The 18,240-nt window shown below is 45.8% G+C and overlaps 1 protein-coding gene across 1 annotated transcript; it reads left to right on the top strand.

Annotated features, from left to right (window-relative positions):
• Positions 1-255: 255 nt before the first annotated feature.
• Positions 256-15,632, top strand: kcng2 (potassium voltage-gated channel, subfamily G, member 2; the record flags this gene model as incomplete). The annotated part of the gene is made up of 3 exons (XM_084484777.1): positions 256-926; positions 975-1,155; positions 14,790-15,632. 3 exons carry the CDS (start codon positions 256-258, stop codon positions 15,630-15,632), a joined length of 1,695 nt encoding a protein of 564 aa, XP_084340903.1.
• Positions 15,633-18,240: the final 2,608 nt, after the last annotated feature.

Here is an 18,240-nt window from a genome sequence, read left to right as displayed (position 1 = left end):
TGTGGGATCCTGTGGGAACACTGCTGCACTGAAGTGCTGTGGCTAGCTAAGTGTAAGTTCTGGCTCTGATTCCACTGTCTGTTCTGTCCCACAGAATGTCAGAAAGGCTGACGGGTTTCCTGCTCATCCCACCCACGGCGTGAAGCCCTCCCCACCTGAGCTGTGAGCCACAGCGGGCTGGACCACCGTCTCCACCCGCCCCCACCGCAACCTCATCAGCCCTTACCGCCCTCCCTCCCCTCCGCCTCTGTAGGGATGTACCAGGAGGTGGCCTTCCTGGCGGGCAGCACGGAGCACCAGTTCACCAGCTTCCACTTCAACCCTCCGGAGAACCCCCAGGAGGTGAGCTCCAAGAAGGGCCTGTACTACAAGCGGGCCCAGCTTCTGCTGCTGCAGCCCCAGCAGCGCCAGCCCGCGCGCGATGATCACACCGGAGACGACTCGGTGTCCCCCGCGGCCATCATCAACGTGGGCGGCATCAAGTACCGCATCCCCTGGTCCACCCTGGACGAATTCCCCCTGACGCGGCTGGGCCGGCTGCGCGGCTGCAGCAGCGAGGCGGAGATCATGGCCGTGTGCGATGACTACGACGGCCGGCGCAACGAGTACTTCTTCGACCGCAGCCCGTCGGCCTTCCGCACCATCGTCACCTTCCTGGCGGCCGGCAAGCTGCGGCTGCTGCGGGAGATGTGTGCCCTGTCCTTCCAGGAGGAGCTGCTCTACTGGGGCGTGGAGGAGCAGAGCCTGGACTGGTGCTGCCTGCGCAAGCTGCGCCTCCGCCAGGAGGAGTACAAGGAGCAGCGGCGGCTAGAGGAGGAGGAGGAGGCCGCCGCCGCCGCCGAGCAGATGGCTGCGCCCCCGTCTGGCGAGGAGGAGCCATCCCCGCCGGGGGCCGCGCCCGGGGCCGCACCCGGGCCGGGGTCGGCGTCAGCGGTGGTGGTGGTGGTGGTGGGAGGGGCCGGGGCTGGGGGCGTCCAGGAGGAGGAGGAGGGCCAGGGAGGGGGGTGCATGCGGCGGCTGCGGGACATGGTGGAGAACCCGCACTCGGGCGTCCCGGGGAAGGTGTTCGCCTGCCTGTCGGTGGTGTTCGTGGCCATCACGGCCATCACGCTGTGCATCAGCACCATGCCCGACCTCCGGGAGGAGGAGGAGAGGGTGAGTCTGCTGCTAGTGAATCGCCTGTGATCTAACGCTGGAGGAAGGCTTGTCATTAAGACGCACGCCGTTTGTTAATGTTGAATTAAAAAGAAAAACTGTTGTTATTTTGGTATTCTATGATAGAATCTGATGAGTCCATCATTAGGAATGGCGGGCTGGGACCCTATACCCTTCTGTTCATGGAGGGCTGGGACCCTATACCCTTCTGTTCATGGCAGGCTGGGACCCTAGCCCCTTCTGTTCATGGCGGGCTGGGACCCTAGCCCCTTCTGTTCATGGCGGGCTGGGACCCTATACCCTTCTGTTCATGGCGGGCTGGGACCCTAGCCCCTTCTGTTCGTGGCGGGCTGGGACCCTAGCCCCTTCTGTTCATGGCGGGCTGGGACCCTATACCCTTCTGTTCGTGGCGGGCTGGGACCCTATACCCTTCTGTTCATGGCGGGGCCACGGGGGTTAAGTGCCTTGAGTAATGTTGATGAAGTCAATCAAGTTTTCTAGATTCATCTTAATAATTGTAATTCTTAACTGAGGGCAAAGACGTCCGTAGTCTGACAGTAAAGGGAGCTTTTTATAAAAGGTATTTCAAAGGCTGAAATCACAAGATGGACTAAATCTCAGAGAATCGCCTCATCCTTAACTCTCGAACCACACCTACCCATCTGGCAAATATCTGACTGATTCAAGCTGCAGCTGGTAGAAATATGCATATTGTATACAAGTAGTGAATGCAATCGTGCATGTGACGACGGAAAGGATTGCTTATGTGTTACCTAGCACTTGACACGTCAACAAAAATGGTGTTATGGTATTTGGAAAGGAAGCTGTACGGACTGGTTGTATCAAACAACTTAAATTGGATAAACCAAAAAACAAATGGGACCTAAACTACCCTAAAGTGCTGTTGAGCAAGAGGGGAGAGAAAAATTGGACTGGGAATGTCAATGAAATGGGCTCACTGCTTTGTAAACTCAGTTAGGTTGAAACAGATACCATGCTTTACAATGAGTGGACCACATCACTTTTTATGTTATATTGAATCCTAGTTAGGCTTTTCAGAAATTGAGCTAATTTGATTGGACCAATGCTTTCTTAAGAGTATTTCTTATCAATAGAGTGCTTACCGACCCCTTTCACCAATCTAATCTGAGGGAAGAGGAGTCAATGGCACAACGCAACATTAGGATCTAAATAATGCTGGAGCCAGCGAGAGACACACATACAGCCACTATGTAGGGTGCGTTGAAACACATGAAATAATTAGCATTGTAATGTATTTGAACCCAAAATGAAAGATGAAAGAGGGAAAAGGGAAAGCAGCAAGCCCAAAGGGAAGTGTTCAAATTCTGGGCATTCTTCCTGCATTTGTCTGGTGCACTGCAGATCGGGCATGGCTTTCTGGTCACAGTCAGATAGCATGAGCCCCCTTATCTATTTATCTCTGGAGAATGTAAACGCACATGTGCATATCTATGTATTCAAGGTCAATACAAAAATGGAATACAACTGGCATATAATAATGCAAATCAACATACAGTTTAAGAATCCTTTTGTTAAAACCTCACCAGATCAGAACAGTCAGAAAATAATCTCTCTTGGTCTCTCTCTCTCTCTCTCTCTCTCCTCACCATCAAGAGCAGTGACTTGAGTGTTGAAGGTGGCTGGGAGATCAGTGTGAGATATCTTAATGTCAGTGCCAGGTGCAGCCACCATCGGAGTGATGGAGTGTATATCAACACACACATGGCTTGATTCTTTTGACTACTTTGTGTCCGCATCAGATGACATTATATACTGGAAGTGCTCAGAGTCCGGTGGGGTAAGTGGTTCCCATCCCCATGCGTTCAGGGCAGTGCAGAGGCCATTTCACCCCATGTCCTCCATGTTTAAATCCAGAAGGACATTGGTTACATGAGGACTCTGCGTATGGGACGAGTATTGGCTCTCCAGTATCAAAGTGGCCTGCAGAAGTAAATCCACCAGACGAGCGCAGGGAAAAGGCGAGCAGTGATGTTCAGTGCAGAGACACTGATGTTTGATCCTTCAAGGTCCTCAACCACTGACAGCTGGGGGGTCCCATATATTCAGGTCACCCCAAGATCCATTTGGCCAGAAATAGATACATTTCATTTTAGGCATTCAGAGTAGAAGATGCTTTTATCCAGAGCGATTTGACAGTGAATTCAGATACATGTGATTCAGTAGCAGGTAGTTAGGTGTGGTTGTGTGGTTACGCAGTAGACGTCAAAGCCTATAGCCAATAACCTTTCAGCTGGGAGTCAGTCAGACACTCCCAACTACTGACTTGCATCACTACCTTGCAGCCTGTATGTGAAGAGACCCAGCATCCTAAACATCCAGGATCTCTCATTATTGGCTTTGTCCTGGTCCTGAGAACAAGGGATTCTGGTCCTTTGTGCTCTGTGGATTTTTCACCGAAAATACATTTTTGTATTTAAATGTAATTTCCATACCTGTTAGAAATAGAAATGAAAAGCAAAGGAAATCATTTTTATAAGCACAACACACCAAAATGAAATGCAAAGGAAACAAAGCTCACTTAAGCTTAAGCTTAAAATCTGTTGTGGGTTTTCCCATTCAACATATTTCCCTTAAGAAAAACTCTCCAGTAGAATTAAAGTAGAATAAAAGTCATCTTACATGTATCTCTGGAGCTTGTGCAGGTGGGATCTTCCAGCACACACAGATGGTTGTTGTTTATAAATCATGGGGACGTTGGCAGATGATGGGAGACAAGTCAGACAAGTCAGCTACACTGAACACACACAGTACCAGCAGCCTCAGGAACAATAATCAATATTTATATTGGAGTGTTTCCTTCAAATGATCACTTCAGTTTCCCGTTTGAGAAAATCCCACCTAGTTGTTTATTTTTCTAATTGCAATTCATTATAAACGTGCTCCACTTCCAGAGAGGAATATAAAGTAAGCTCATTATTGTCATATAAAAAGATGATTATGCAAATGTGAGCCATGAAACATAATCCTGTTTTTGGGGTACAGTCAGCTTGTTTATAAAACCTTCACCCAGACCAGTTGATGAAATGGAGGCTATGAAAAGCAGATGTACATTAAGCGTTATAGTCACATTGTCAGTTATTTTTCATGCTATGCATCTATATACTGTATATATATATACTGTGTTCATGGTAAACATTTGATGTTCAACTTTGTTTCCCATTTCCAAAAAAAGAGCACTTAAATCTCACTGCTCTCCATCTTGTAATTCCTACAGAACTAGATTTTCCCAGAGAGCTCCGATTTATTGGGCCAGAGTTGTTGTGTAAACAGCCAAGTAGCTTAACCTGCAATCCAATTATTTGCAAACTAACCAGCCCAAATATTCCATGTTAATTCAAACCAAATGGAGGGGGTGTGACCTCAGTCGCACTCTTCACATTCAACTTTCACAAACCCCCACACATATCCTGTTGGATGTAAGACTCATCTGAGTCAATTAGGCCCTCTGCTCTCTTATCACTCTCTCATTTAGATCCATCTAATGATCTGCCGAGCCTCTGACACTTCTGAGGACCTATTAAGGCCCTCACCTCTGTGCTTTATCCAGCCCAGGCACACACAGACGCCACACACACACACACTCACTGGCCTACCCTACAATCCCATAAGTTATCGTGCATCACTTCATGCGTGTGTGTTTGCGAGCACGTGTGCGCGGCTCGTCCTCGCAGAGCCAAGGAGCTTCAAAGTGGACTGAATACATCAGAAGCAACAAAAAGTGTGCGCTCGCTGCATCTCCTCATTTTAATTTTCAATTAGCAGATAAAACTCCCACTGAAACCCCCTCCCCCTCCGCAAGTTAGTCGGTTTGGAGGCGAGGGAGGGAAAAAAGGGTGGTGGGGGGTGGGGGGGGGGGGGGGATACAGCACAAGCCTCTGCTGTGTCTCCGTGGGACTCAATTGATCAGCCCCCCCTCCGATACCCCACCCCCATCTTCCTCCCCTCCCCTCCCTCCGCTATGGTGAGGGCGTGTTGAGGAGGTCGGTTGTTTGTCTCCTGTCAGTGTTGTGTCGTCCAAAGGCTGTTAATTAAAGCACTCTTTTCCTTTGTGAGTGTCGAGCACCGGCAATAACAGGGCTAAACACTCTGGTCGGTGTGGAGACCCTATAGTTCATCTGGCGTGAGGCCACCACTAATTGGGACCACAGCACTTTGCTGCTGCCACCCACTCCCCCTCCACCCTGATCACCTGTCAGCCCTCGCAGCTATGACCCCAAGGTGCGAGCTAATTACCTTAGCACTGGCTGAAGTCTGCATTTACGGTCGTAATACAACTAATTAAATGATCACTTTAGCGCCAATGCCCGTATCCAGGGATAAACAATGTATTCTCACCTGATTAACTGCGGATTTCTTGAGGCATCAAATGCACAAATAATGACTTTGGACTCTCCTTATGGCCAATGTCTTCCAAGTTTAGCGGCCTTTGCAATTTGTATGCACGAGGGAATGAAGTTGTTGTTTATAGCATAATATTAATATAAACATACAGTTTCAGGCACAATAAAAAGATAAAATAATGCTTCTGTAAGGATCCTGCATTTCCTTCCTGATATAACGTCACATCCAATGAGCTCAGCCTTCAGTGGGACAATAATATAAAACCCCATTAGTATTAGTTAAAGGCTCACCGCCAAGGGATAACCTTCTATTAGTTTTGTGCATTAAAGCAGTGCTAATCCACGTATGGTGTGAATTAATACCACAAAGCTATCTCTAATACTCTCCTCCCCTGGTACAGGTTGAGACGCAGAGAACCATGGTGTGTGTGAGGTTTTCGAAACCAGGGTTGAATTTCCTTTCAGAGTCGTGTCTGCGTTGCCAAGGACTTCTGGATGACTTCCAGCTCCCAAGGCTTTTGCCACACAGCTTACGCTTGGTGACAAGGGAGACATCTGTTGCTCACTGCAAACGGCAACACGTCGACTCTTAAGGCAGCAATGGGATCACAATGACACCGTTACGCTGCTCTCACCGGCACAGCCCGCTGCTTCCTGAATGGTACACCTGACATCCATAAGTCGGTTTGGTTAGGTTCAAGTTATGGTCGGTCATAACATTAGAATATAGCTGCTATGTCTTTTTTTTTTTTTTTTTTGCCATTTTTGTGCTCCACCCCTGGCAGCCAAATGATGTCATCCCTTGTTAGCTCTAACTTTTAACTCTAACTCTAACTTTTTTTTTAGCCCTTAACTCTAAGTTAGGGCTAATTTGCTAATAACTCTCTGAACCTCTGAGTCGCTGATCTGTTACAAGGTAGGCACCAGCACTTGGAAGCCCATCCATTGCTTTTAATGAACAAGAGCATGTTGGACACATGGACGATTGGAAGACTCATCCCGACGTTCCAGGCTGTGGGGGAGTAAGGTCTAGCAGGGGAGCATGTTTAATCTCCCAGACAGAAAAACATGGGATATGTGGGAGAAACAGGCTCCATCCCATCCCAACTAGAAGGCTGTTGGAATTGCTTCCAGAGGAAAAGGCAGATTGTAGCATTTTTACATTTGTAATTGACAGCTCTTCCCGCCAATTGGTTAATTTGTTTCTAGGCCATTAATCAACCACAGGGTGACGGCTGACACACACACACACACACACACACACACACACACACACATATGCTCACACACACACACATACGCTCACACAGAGAGAGAGAGAGAGAGAGAGAGGAAGAGAGAGAGAGAGAGGATTGATTTGAATTGATTTGTCAATATTTTTGTCAATTTGTCACAATATGTAACAAATTGTGCTTATTATGTATATCACGCTCACAACCGTATATCATCAATCAGGATTATATGATGGAGATTACTGTTGATCTCCGCAATCTTTAGATGTCACGTTGTAAATCTCACCCCATGGGAGGAAGGGCGTCGCTCCGAATAACAACAGTTAGTGTCAGGGCCTGTTCTCCCCTGGTGGATCGGCCTGACTGGAAATCATACATTTACATTAAACTTTTTTGTTACATATTATTGTACAAATGCACAAGAGTAAATTTCTAAGGCTTGGTTCTCAACAGCCACATAGCAGCAACAATACAAGATAAAGTAAATAAAGTTAAGTAAAAATAAATATAGGTAAAAATAAGTGAAAATAAGTAAAAATAAGTAGCAGCAAAAAAATGAAATAAAATAAAGTAATTAATAATAAGTAGACAAACTAACATTGGCAATAAGTTAATAAGTAATGAGGTGTAGTAAAGTGTAAGTGTACACATACAAAGTGATGAAGCTAGGGTCATCTCAAGGTCAAATTCAACAACATATCTTTACCATTATACCATAATCTTTGATATAGCTGTACCAAGTGCACGTTTCGCTGTCATTGAGGCTTAGGGCTGGTATTGATCTCATGAGTTGCAGGATGAGCATTTTAGCAATCCATCAAGCAATACATCAAATATCTAAATACATGTGTTTGGGAGATAAGTACCCACTTTTAAAAGGATTGTAAACATTCACACCCACTGTGTGAATGATTTGGAAAAGGTGCAATCTTATCAACAACCAGTATGTCTGAGACATTCAATTCTGATCACAAAAATGCAAATGTGGAATATGTTTGCGTGTGTGTGCGCTGCATCCAGGCAAACTTGTCTCTGATCCTAAGGTTTCCCTCTATCCCTGCATTAAGTAGCACAACGCAAAGAATAACAATGTGTGGAAATAAACGCTTTACAATATTGCCCAACATTCACCCATTCATGCACACATTCATGCACACATTCACACACCGACGGCGGTGTCTACCATGCAAGGCAGTTAGGGTGAGGTACACCTCACCCTCACAGGGACACCTCGACACTCACACAAAATAGGTTCAATCACTGTTGTGTTACCTCATTCAGTGATAGCTAGTGACTTTTAGTGACAGATTTAGTGCAAGAACATAGTGCTGTTTGTATCAACAGCTTTGTGTTTCGCATAGCAGAGTCTTAACTAGCTCGCAGCATATGAAGTGTAATGAGGCATGGCATTCCGTCTTGATGTTGGCGTAGAGCTTTTAATTGGTATAATATTAAAGGATGGGTAGGCAATTTGGAGAAACCAGCAATGCTTACGCATAACTTGAAGGTAACCAACTGAAAAAAAATCCAACTTCTCCCTTCAGGCCTCTCTACAAAGCCACTCCCCCAAAACAGGTGACTAGCTCGCTAGATTTAGGGTCTGCCTCGCCTTGTGGATGACTCCATTCATACGTAATCCAACATGTTCTTTGGATTGTTTTCACATGTAAAGACAATTTCAACAAATATGACAACTATGACAATATGACAAAAAAATATTCTAAAATAAATTGCCTAGCAACAGTGTGTGGCTGTTGGACTGACACTTTCAATTCCTTCATTTTTGTCCTGCTTAAGGTTGGTGAGTATATTATGTTTGTGTAGCTTAATGTGCGTGGGGTAACACTATATTCATATAGGAATAATTCATGTGCGCTGAGGGCTCTGTGATGAAGGTCGGAGGTTTCATGCCGACATGGCTCCCGGAGCGTTCTGACGGTCTAAGCACTTTCTAACAGATCTGCTCTACCTGTGGCTAGAGGAGACACTTCTGACAAGAGAAATCCATCAAAATGTTCAAAGAATAACCGTATGTTCTATAGGATCTCATATGCCTTTGGAGCACGCCTTTCACATCCTATCATATCACATCTTATATCGTGTCTTCTTTCATCCACTGCATTCCCTTTTTCTATTTCTACCCCGCAAGATAAAAAAGCCCTTTTGTTTCAGTTTTATGAGCAGGACAGGAGAAGACAAGCGAGACAGAACAAAATCGACAACAACATAACAAAAGCTCCTGGGGGTGGGGGGCTCCAGGTGTGTTTAAGTGGAGGAACGTCTTATCTTTTCGTTTTTTGTTCTTGTGCTAATCGTGCCTCAGCCTTTACTGCAATCACCGCTCTGTAGTTGATGCGATGTTCATACGAGTGGAGCACCCCTCTCCTCCTCACCCTGGGGGAGGGCAAACAGCATTTGAGTGGATCGATGGTCCGGTGAGTGCACGGGCGAGCCGGCGCGGCCGTAATGAGATTGTTGTTTGGTTTGATGATGAGGGAAGTGGTGCCTTTGCTGGGTTTTTGTAAGATGTGTGGAAAAAGCTTTTGAAAGCTAATAGGATGATGCACATGGCCCATACACACACACACACTCTTCCTCTCTCTCTTTCTCACACACATGGACTCACTCTTCCTCTCTCTCTATCTCTCACACTCACACACACACACGCACACACTATCTCTCTCACACACAGGGGATTAGGCTAGGGTTTAGCTTCTGTTTGAGATAGGCAGATAGGGGCTAGGGTTTAGCCTCTGTTTGAGATAGATATAAAGAGGAAGATATGAAGGCTGTGATTGAGTCAAGAGTCATGGTTGCTGAAATGCATAGTTGTGTTGTTGTTTTGTCATTTAACCCCATTGTTAACCATATGCAGCAGAGGCCATTCAATATAATACGATGGGTGAACAGAGAGAGAGACATCAAGGTGCGCTATATAAGCTATAGAAGCTTCCTACAAATGAACAATTAAACGAGGGCCAGAGGCTGCCCATCCCTTTACATGTTTGACAGCTCATACCGAACACATATACACAAACACAGAGTGGCGGGCAGGAACACAAGTGAGCAGCGGGCTGTGTTTGTTTTGCTAAGTTTTGCTGGGTGGTTTAATGCTTGTCAGAGTGACAAACCATCAAAAAAATCATGTTTTGAAGTCACAGCGCACAAGCTGTCTCATGCAGACGGTTTAAAGTTATTGGAGTTTTCGTTGTTGCATCAGAACGCCAAGCCTTTAATGTAATAAATAATGTTTTGATACCATGCCATCCTTTGAAGATATTGCTACAATATTAACTTTAAATTGTTCATATGCTTGAAAGGGATAGATGATGTGGCCCATTCCTATAGCTAATCATCTAGACAGTCCTATCCTAGCGTGCAATCTGAAATGAAGCAAATTAAGGATTAAACACGTACACACACTAGCACACGTACGCACACACATGCACGTACACACACACATACACACACACGCACATACACACACATGCACAAACACATACACACGATTCACACTTGTTTACACTGTCCATTATCCTTACATGCAGGAACACAGGGAGCACATGTTAATCCAACACACACTGATCTTATAATTATTTTTATTATTATTATTATTATTACTCATTATATCTATTATATTACAACACCACTCTGCCGGTGTGCCGTGTGACATTTAAATGTCATAATTCCAAATGTTCCTTTCCAGTCCATTTTGCCTGTCTCTAAAGGTCGCGGTGGTCCCTCCTCACGGCCCCCCGGGCCCCGGCCGTCTGACCTTCACCTGCCCGTCCTTAAAGACTGTTCACACTGCGTGGGGGAGGCCTTTGGTCAATTATTTCAATATTTTCATTTCTTCAAACTTTTAACTTTGGCTTGAGAAGTCTGTGAGTCTATTGCCTCGTCTGTTAAGAGGGTTTGGAGGGAGGTCTGTGAGTCTATTGCCTCGTCTGTTAAGAGGGTTTGGAGGGAGGTCTGTGAGTCTATTGCCTCGTCTTGTCCGTTGTTGTCCGTTGTTGTTCATGTTCAGAATGAAGGTAGAGTTTGGTCACCAACGCGCCCAGAACCCACCCACCCTTCAGCACGATCAATATTGTCAATCAATCATTTTATTTTATTGTCTTAATTGATTTAGTTGCCACAGTGTGTACCTGCTCTCGTGGCGTGTCAAAACCCTCAAACCCAGCTTTGCTTGGTTTTTAGGCAAAGGGGGGATTTAAATGGTCTTTAATAGGTTTATCATCTTTCAAGAAATAATCACTGCAGTGGAGGCAAAACTTTATGGTAGAATTCAAAGTCAATTATGGAAAGAAGCTACTTGTATACATTTCATACATTTTGTTATCTGAGTCAGTCTCAGGGCAAGTGACTCAGAGCATCACTGAGTCACTTTGTGAATACAAGCTTTGTGTGTGTGTGTGTGTGTGTGTGTGTGTGTGTGTGTGTGTGTGTGTGTGTGTGTGTGTGTGTGTGTGTGTGTGTGTTGGGGGGGGTGGGGTGGGGTGGGGGGTGCAGGCTGGTAACCTGTAGTAACTGTTTGTAATTGAATTGCCCATATAACATTGTGTTATTTGCATCCCATTAGAGAGAGTAGTGTACATTGCACGGCAGCAGTGGGTGCTACTGCTGCCGTGATTCAGGTCCATGATGAGCTTCCAGCTCAGCGGCGGAGGACACAAATTAAAGGGACAACTGGTTCTGCTGCACAAGGTCAAGAGAACATATTACATATTCATAACTTTATCAACTATACTTATCATTTATCATTACAGAAGAAATCCCTATCAAAGGAATTCCTACTGCGTCTGAAATAAAAAGAAACATAACGCTAAATCGGGCAGCATTGGAAGGCCTTCTGAGTTATGATCCAGATCCAGCTCTTATTCGTCTTCTCCTCCGCTGGTTTAGATCTCCCACTAAACCCCCACATCCACGTCCACATCCACTCCTGCCAAGTGGCCGTGTGGGCAGACATGCGGAGGCGAGGCGGTCTTCTAGCCAGGGAAACGCCTTTGCAGAACGCTGATTGTGAATGCGCTCCGACCCCTTTTGATTTCAATAGGCTTGATTTGATTCAACTGAACAACTGTTGGATTTTGGCACTCGCTGTGTGACGAACTGCTGCACACGAAATTCTTCTCACAGTGTTTTTGGTTATATATTTATAAAAAAGAAATGCACTGGGGGAAACATGGGGCTGGGTAGACTCCAGGGCGGCAGCTAACAGCCTCCTGTCATCCTCTTGGTCCATTAGCTGTCAGGTAGCGGGTCATTAGGGCGTAGGCGTAGACATCAACCCACTTTATTCATCCTCAAATGGTGTGGTAACGGCAGTACTCATCAGAACAAAAACTGATTTATAATAATAAAAAATATAATTGGGAGCACTTAACTGTAACTTTGGAGCATTCATAAAGTAGTAGTAAATATAAATCGTCCCTAGATGAATAATCATTAGATTAAGATTAGTTATTAATGATCATTAAGATAATGAGATATTTGTTAATGAGATAATTTATGAAGCATAAGTTAATGATGAAAACTATGTAGTCTACATCATTAATCATTAACTGGTTAACGCAGAGGGGCCTTGAATCCCCCAAAAATAGAACAACACTTGATTGATTTAGAAATGACTTTATTGCTTCCGCAATTATGTTGATGTACTTTAGTAGCATATTGCAGGTTATGGCAAATGTCTTGGCAAGTATCTATATGAATGGTGTTGATGTCAAATATGTCTTTGACATCAATACCATTCAGATACTCCAAACAGGCAGTGTCGACCAGAGGAGAGAGAGACCAGAGGAGAGAAAGCCATTGAGGTTGTGGGAGATGAAGACACTAAAGGAGACACGCAGGTAACCAGTAGTCTTGAATTGTGTTTTAAACACCGCTTTGCAGAGTTTCTTTACTGCTGAGTGCCCAATAAGAGAGTATGGTTGAAATATGGGGTTGTTCACATCGGGAGCTTTATGGCTCTCCAACAAGGAGATGCGTGCAAAGGTGAGGTTGTAAAATCTATAATGGACAGTAAAACCATAATGGGTAGTGGTATGGTACGGTACAAGGACATCTTGCTCATCTCTCCTCCTTGTTGAGCTCATACAGTCGAGTCACAATCAACATCTGACAGGCTTCCTTGTGGCCCTCTGAGGTTAGCATTCTGAGGAGGGCCTTTCTGGGACTGTCAGAATTTTAGAGAGCGAATTTAGAGAGCTATTTAGAGAGACATATTTTCATTCATTTAGCATATAGGCAAGATAATTATCATATTTTCTTTTAATGTATAGTATATACTGTAATAATTATATTTCCAATAAACATACAGTACATTTCTCCCATCCAACATGGTTGGGTTTGCTTCTCATATATCGAGGTTGGGAGGGGGTGGGAGGTGGGGGCTCTGTTGTCAAAGATGGGCCGGAGTTGGTCTTCATCATCCTCCGCTCTTGATGCGAGCATCTGCTTCTGGATAGTAAACAACACCCGGTGAGCGAGTGAGTACACAGCAACAACAATGCGATCTCGCTCACTTTTCTACTGAGCCAAACATCCCACCTCACCGCGACGCAGTTCAGTGCACACAGCGCCTCTTCTTTTTACAAGCCCTTCCCCCGCTCACAAAGCAGCTTCCTCGCTCCTCAGTCCCATTGTCACGTTCAACCCAGAGGTGCCATCCTGGGATATATCGTGGTTGTTTGTTGATGCCGCTACTTGAAGAGGGAAGCCGATTGTGCGCAGCTTCCAGAAGCAACAAGGCCATACGAGCACGATCTGATCGACTATTGGCTTCCGCGTGTCACTGCTCAGCAAACTGCTGTTACTGCTTAGCAAATATCAGCCGATTGGCAGGGTACAATCATCAGGGCCGAACATCAGGGCAATATTTATAAACATGACGGCCGTCTTTCTTGCCAACAAGTACAAGCAACTTATGCGGCTCCCCCCCTCCCTTAGACATCCTCATATCTGCATACCAAACATGCCAAACACATGTCCACGATTATATCATCTTGGTGAGAATGTGGGATCATGTGTGTGTGTGTGTATGTCTGTGTGTGTGTACGTGTGTGGTTGTGAGTTTGTGACTGTATTTGTGTGTGTTGTGTGTGTGTTTGTGTGCGTGCTGTGCTTTGATTGTGTCCACTGGGGGATTTGGGTTTTCCAAGCGTGCTGCTCAGACTGTATGGGTGAATATCAACTAGGCCGCAGTACAGGTAGAACTGCATTTCTCTTATTTTATTATAAATAATTGCTTTGACGTATAGACCTGGAAATGCATCATTAATACAATAGCGTGTTGCGAGGTCAGGGATGTCAGACCCCAGCTCTCCGGAGGCCAGGTGTAAAGGAGGATTTGAGCCGTCTCCAAACACTTGAATCGGGCCAATGTGAGCTTCCCGACACAACAGGAGTAAACAAAATAAAAAGAGAGAGAGAGAGAGAGTGAGAGCGCAAATGAGCGAGAGAAAGAGAGAGGAGGGGGGGGAAGTGTGCTTTCTTATGAAAAAAAGGGAATGAATAAATCATATAGTCATATATGCACATCCCTGACCAATTTATGGCCAATTATGCTTAGGGCCTCCAAAAGCTTGTAGCGGCCCTGCATATATGTCATCGATTGTGTGTATTTAATCTTTGTTTTGTATGATAATTATATTTATTGAATGGTATTAATCTGTATATATATATGTACTTGTTACAGAGAGGAGAGAGAGAGTGAGAGAGAGAGAGAGGTTTAATGCAAGGTGAGAAACGCTGTGAGTGGAGAATTGATAACTGCTCTGTTAGCACACAGAGATTCTGAAACCTGCCGAGCACATGTAGACAACGTGTGAAAGACACATGAATATATTCATTGATTCCTTAAAGTAATTGCCTCTTATACGCGTCTTATAGAATACTGAACACAAACAACATGATGCTTTCTTTCTGTCCGCGTCAGATCTTGGGAGAAGAAACTGAATTCCTGCCAGTAACCCACGCGTGACGTGTTGCCCCCCCCCCCCCCCCCCTGTAGGGCGAGTGCTCCCAGCGCTGCTACAACATCTTCGTGCTGGAGACGGTGTGCGTGGCCTGGTTCTCCCTGGAGTTCCTGCTGCGCTTCATCCAGACGCCCAGCAAGTGTGCCTTCCTGTGTACGCCGCTGAACATCATCGACGTGGTGGCCATCCTGCCCTACTACATCACCCTCATCGTGGACTCGCTGTCAGTGGGGGGCCGGCCCGGCGGCTCGGGCAACAACTACCTGGAGAAGGTGGGCCTGGTGCTGCGCGTGCTGCGCGCCCTGCGCATCTTCTACGTCATGCGTCTGGCGCGCCACTCGCTGGGCCTGCAGACACTGGGGCTCACGGTGCGGCGCTGCACGCGCGAGTTCGGCCTGCTGCTGCTCTTCCTGTGCGTGGCCATGGCGCTCTTCTCGCCGCTGGTGTTCCTGGCCGAGAGCGAGCTCGGTGCCAAGCAGGAGTTCACCAGCATCCCCGGCAGCTACTGGTGGGCGGTCATCTCCATGACGACGGTGGGCTACGGGGACATGGTGCCGCGCTCCATCCCGGGCCAGGTGGTGGCGCTCAGCAGCATCCTGAGCGGCATCCTGCTCATGGCGTTCCCCGTCACCTCCATCTTCCACACCTTCTCGCGCTCCTACCTGGAGCTGAAGGAGGAGCAGCAGCGGGCGCTGCGGCAGAGGCCCGACTCGCAGCTGGACAGCACCAAGTCGCACAGCGAGGACTCCCAGGAGACCGACAGCTACCAGTGCGCCGCCGAGGCCGCTATCGCCGCCGCGGCCCAGCGTCGCAAGTCCACCGCCGCCATCGTCGCCTCGCAGCGGGCGGCCGAGATCAGGAGGTCCGCACAGACCTAGCGCCCAGGACCTCCGGGAGGCCTTCGTCGGGTCCTCGGTGGGTCTGCCTTCAGGTCCGTCCGCTGGGTCGTTGACCGGCGGGGTCAAAGCCATACGTTTGGGGGGGGGGGGGGGTTAGAGTGCCCGGTCGCTGGAGCTTCTCAAAGTGGACCCGCTGTGGTGGCGCGTCAAATTGAAATCCAGATTTATTAACTCTGTGGAAGAAATGGGACTCTAATGGAGGCACAAAAAGTACAATATTTCTAATGGAAAACAAGCAGTCACCTGCGATCACAAACCATCCCTCATAGTGTGACTGTGATGCGCTCACTGCACCAAACTTGACGTGTGTTTGTAGAATAAGAAGTTTGTAGCTGGTCTGAATAATTTAGTATTCAGACGTTAGATGTGGTTGGTGGTTTTTGAGTCTCCTTGACTGAGGCATCTTCAACCTGCAGTTCACAGTTTCCTCATTTCTATGCAAATTACGCTTTTAATTACACTTTCAAATAGATTGAATTTGGCCCTAAAAATCTTTGTATTTGAAAAAAACTAATTTAGTCCGTTGATTGCTCTTAACTAAAAACTACGCCGGCCCAGGTAGTTAACGATTTCAAAGCCTTGAGGGAAAATTGCTTGAATATAATCTTTCAAAAAACACAGAATTGATTTCCTTTAGACAACAAAACGAAGGCTGTGTGGTTCTCAAAGACAACACCTGCCACCCTTTTGTTTGCCTTAGCCGTAATTACGGCTAGCTTGGAAATAGACAGAGAAATGTGTCTCCAACTTCAAAAAAACTAAAACTTTTAGATGACACATTTCAAACACTTCTTTCAAAACCATTTGTCATCGTTGGGTCGAGGTGGATGATGTTAAAGGGCATTAAGTTTGGAGTGAAATCTCTCCACAATCTTCTTCACCCATGTTGTCTCATGTGAAATAAATACACCTGCTACTTGCACAGGTCAGCACACTTTGAACTGTAGCCATTGGCTCAGAAGAAACCCTTTAAAAGGCATGGATCATGCTTTAGCAAAAAAATGAAATACACTCTTTTTTAAGCTAAACAATTTCTTCTTTGGAAACACGTTTTTTGCTGAAGTTGAAGTTGCAATAAGACATTTGATTTATATATATATATATATATATATATGTATATATATATATATATATTTATATATATATTAAAAAGCACATTCAGATCCTTTTTGTACGTTTCCTTCCTCTTACCTGCTCCGGTCTGGACCAGCTCCTTGGTATGTTGAATATCAGTCCTGAAATAGACCCTCCTGACGTAACGTATGACTCCAATAATTACAGGCTCCGGTGTGAGGCTCAAATCCACCTCAGCCTCCTGCACATAGAAACCACCATATTAAGTTCAGTCTTCAACACTGCCCCCCCCCCCTCCCATCCACACACACTTACACACACACACACACACGTTATGAATAATGAATGTTCCCCTGTTGCCAGGAACCAACCAACCTTGCTCCAGACGAATCTCTTAGGCACCAACCCAGTTATTCACTTTTCTCTACATGTTAGATAGAAAGAAACAGTGATAAACCTGTACTCTCTCTCTCCAGACCATACCTGTCGCTCTGTGCCTGGTAAGACACGGTCAGACCCCCCCGCTCTCCACGTCTGCCAGCCACACCCCCTCTGCTGACATCACTTCCTGTGCCAACCAGGACGGAGCAGGGTGCCACTGCCGCCTGTGTCACCATGGAAACGGACTGAATGAATGGGCCTAGGGTCTTATTATATAAACATGATCTCATATGTTTTATATCTATCATATTATTATTAGATATTAGATCTTATTTGAATATTCTTCCTCTCCCCACAGATCAGCTTTGTCTCAAATCTGTTGCCTGTCTGTCTGATTGTCAGATAAACTGGTAAGGGACGGTAGAAGACAGGAGAGTTGCTGACATAAATCCCATGATGTACACTATTGTGGGAGGTATGATTATTATATTACCTTTGCAGCTCAATCATGGCCTTATTCCCACAGCCTTGTGGTTAGAACACTGAGAACTAACCTCAATACTCGCCTATTCGTCCTTTAATAGCACTGGTCAGCAGTCCACTTTTACCGCAACAATCATTTTAACTGCAAAGAATGTGATTCATCGTTATTTCATGATGCAAGGGGTTGTAAGACCGACTGTTTCCCCTGGTGTGTGTGTTTGCAGGATTACAGCTGTGCAGATATGTGGGTGGGTGAGGGCACACTGATAATTTGGTGGTGACACAATTTAGATGTACTAGCGTTTTCACAGAAGTGTCATCGAAAGGACAAACACAGGTTTAACCTAGGGAAGATAAGTCTACTACCTGTGCCCTGGTACGTCAAAGGAGCAGACCATCATTAGTGTAATGAGCAACACCTGTGTCTGTCCTGTGAGGGCACCTTTGTGGAGAGGGTCTGCCTCCATGGCCTCCTGGAATATTAAAGATCCCATATCATGCTTTTTTAGGGTTATTAATTTCATTTGTGGGTACTTCTAGAATAGGGTTACATACCTGTATGTAACCAGGTATGTATGTAAAAATACCCCTTATTCTCACAGTACCTTTCTGTGAAATTAATTTCAGTGTCTTTCAACAAGGTTGTAAA

This window comes from Micromesistius poutassou (genome assembly GCF_964030765.1).
Source record: "Micromesistius poutassou genome assembly, chromosome: 20".
NCBI lineage: Eukaryota > Metazoa > Chordata > Actinopteri > Gadiformes > Gadidae > Micromesistius > Micromesistius poutassou.
The sequence above is the reverse complement of the archived record's forward strand: the minus strand, read 5'-3'. Positions and strand labels throughout refer to the sequence as shown.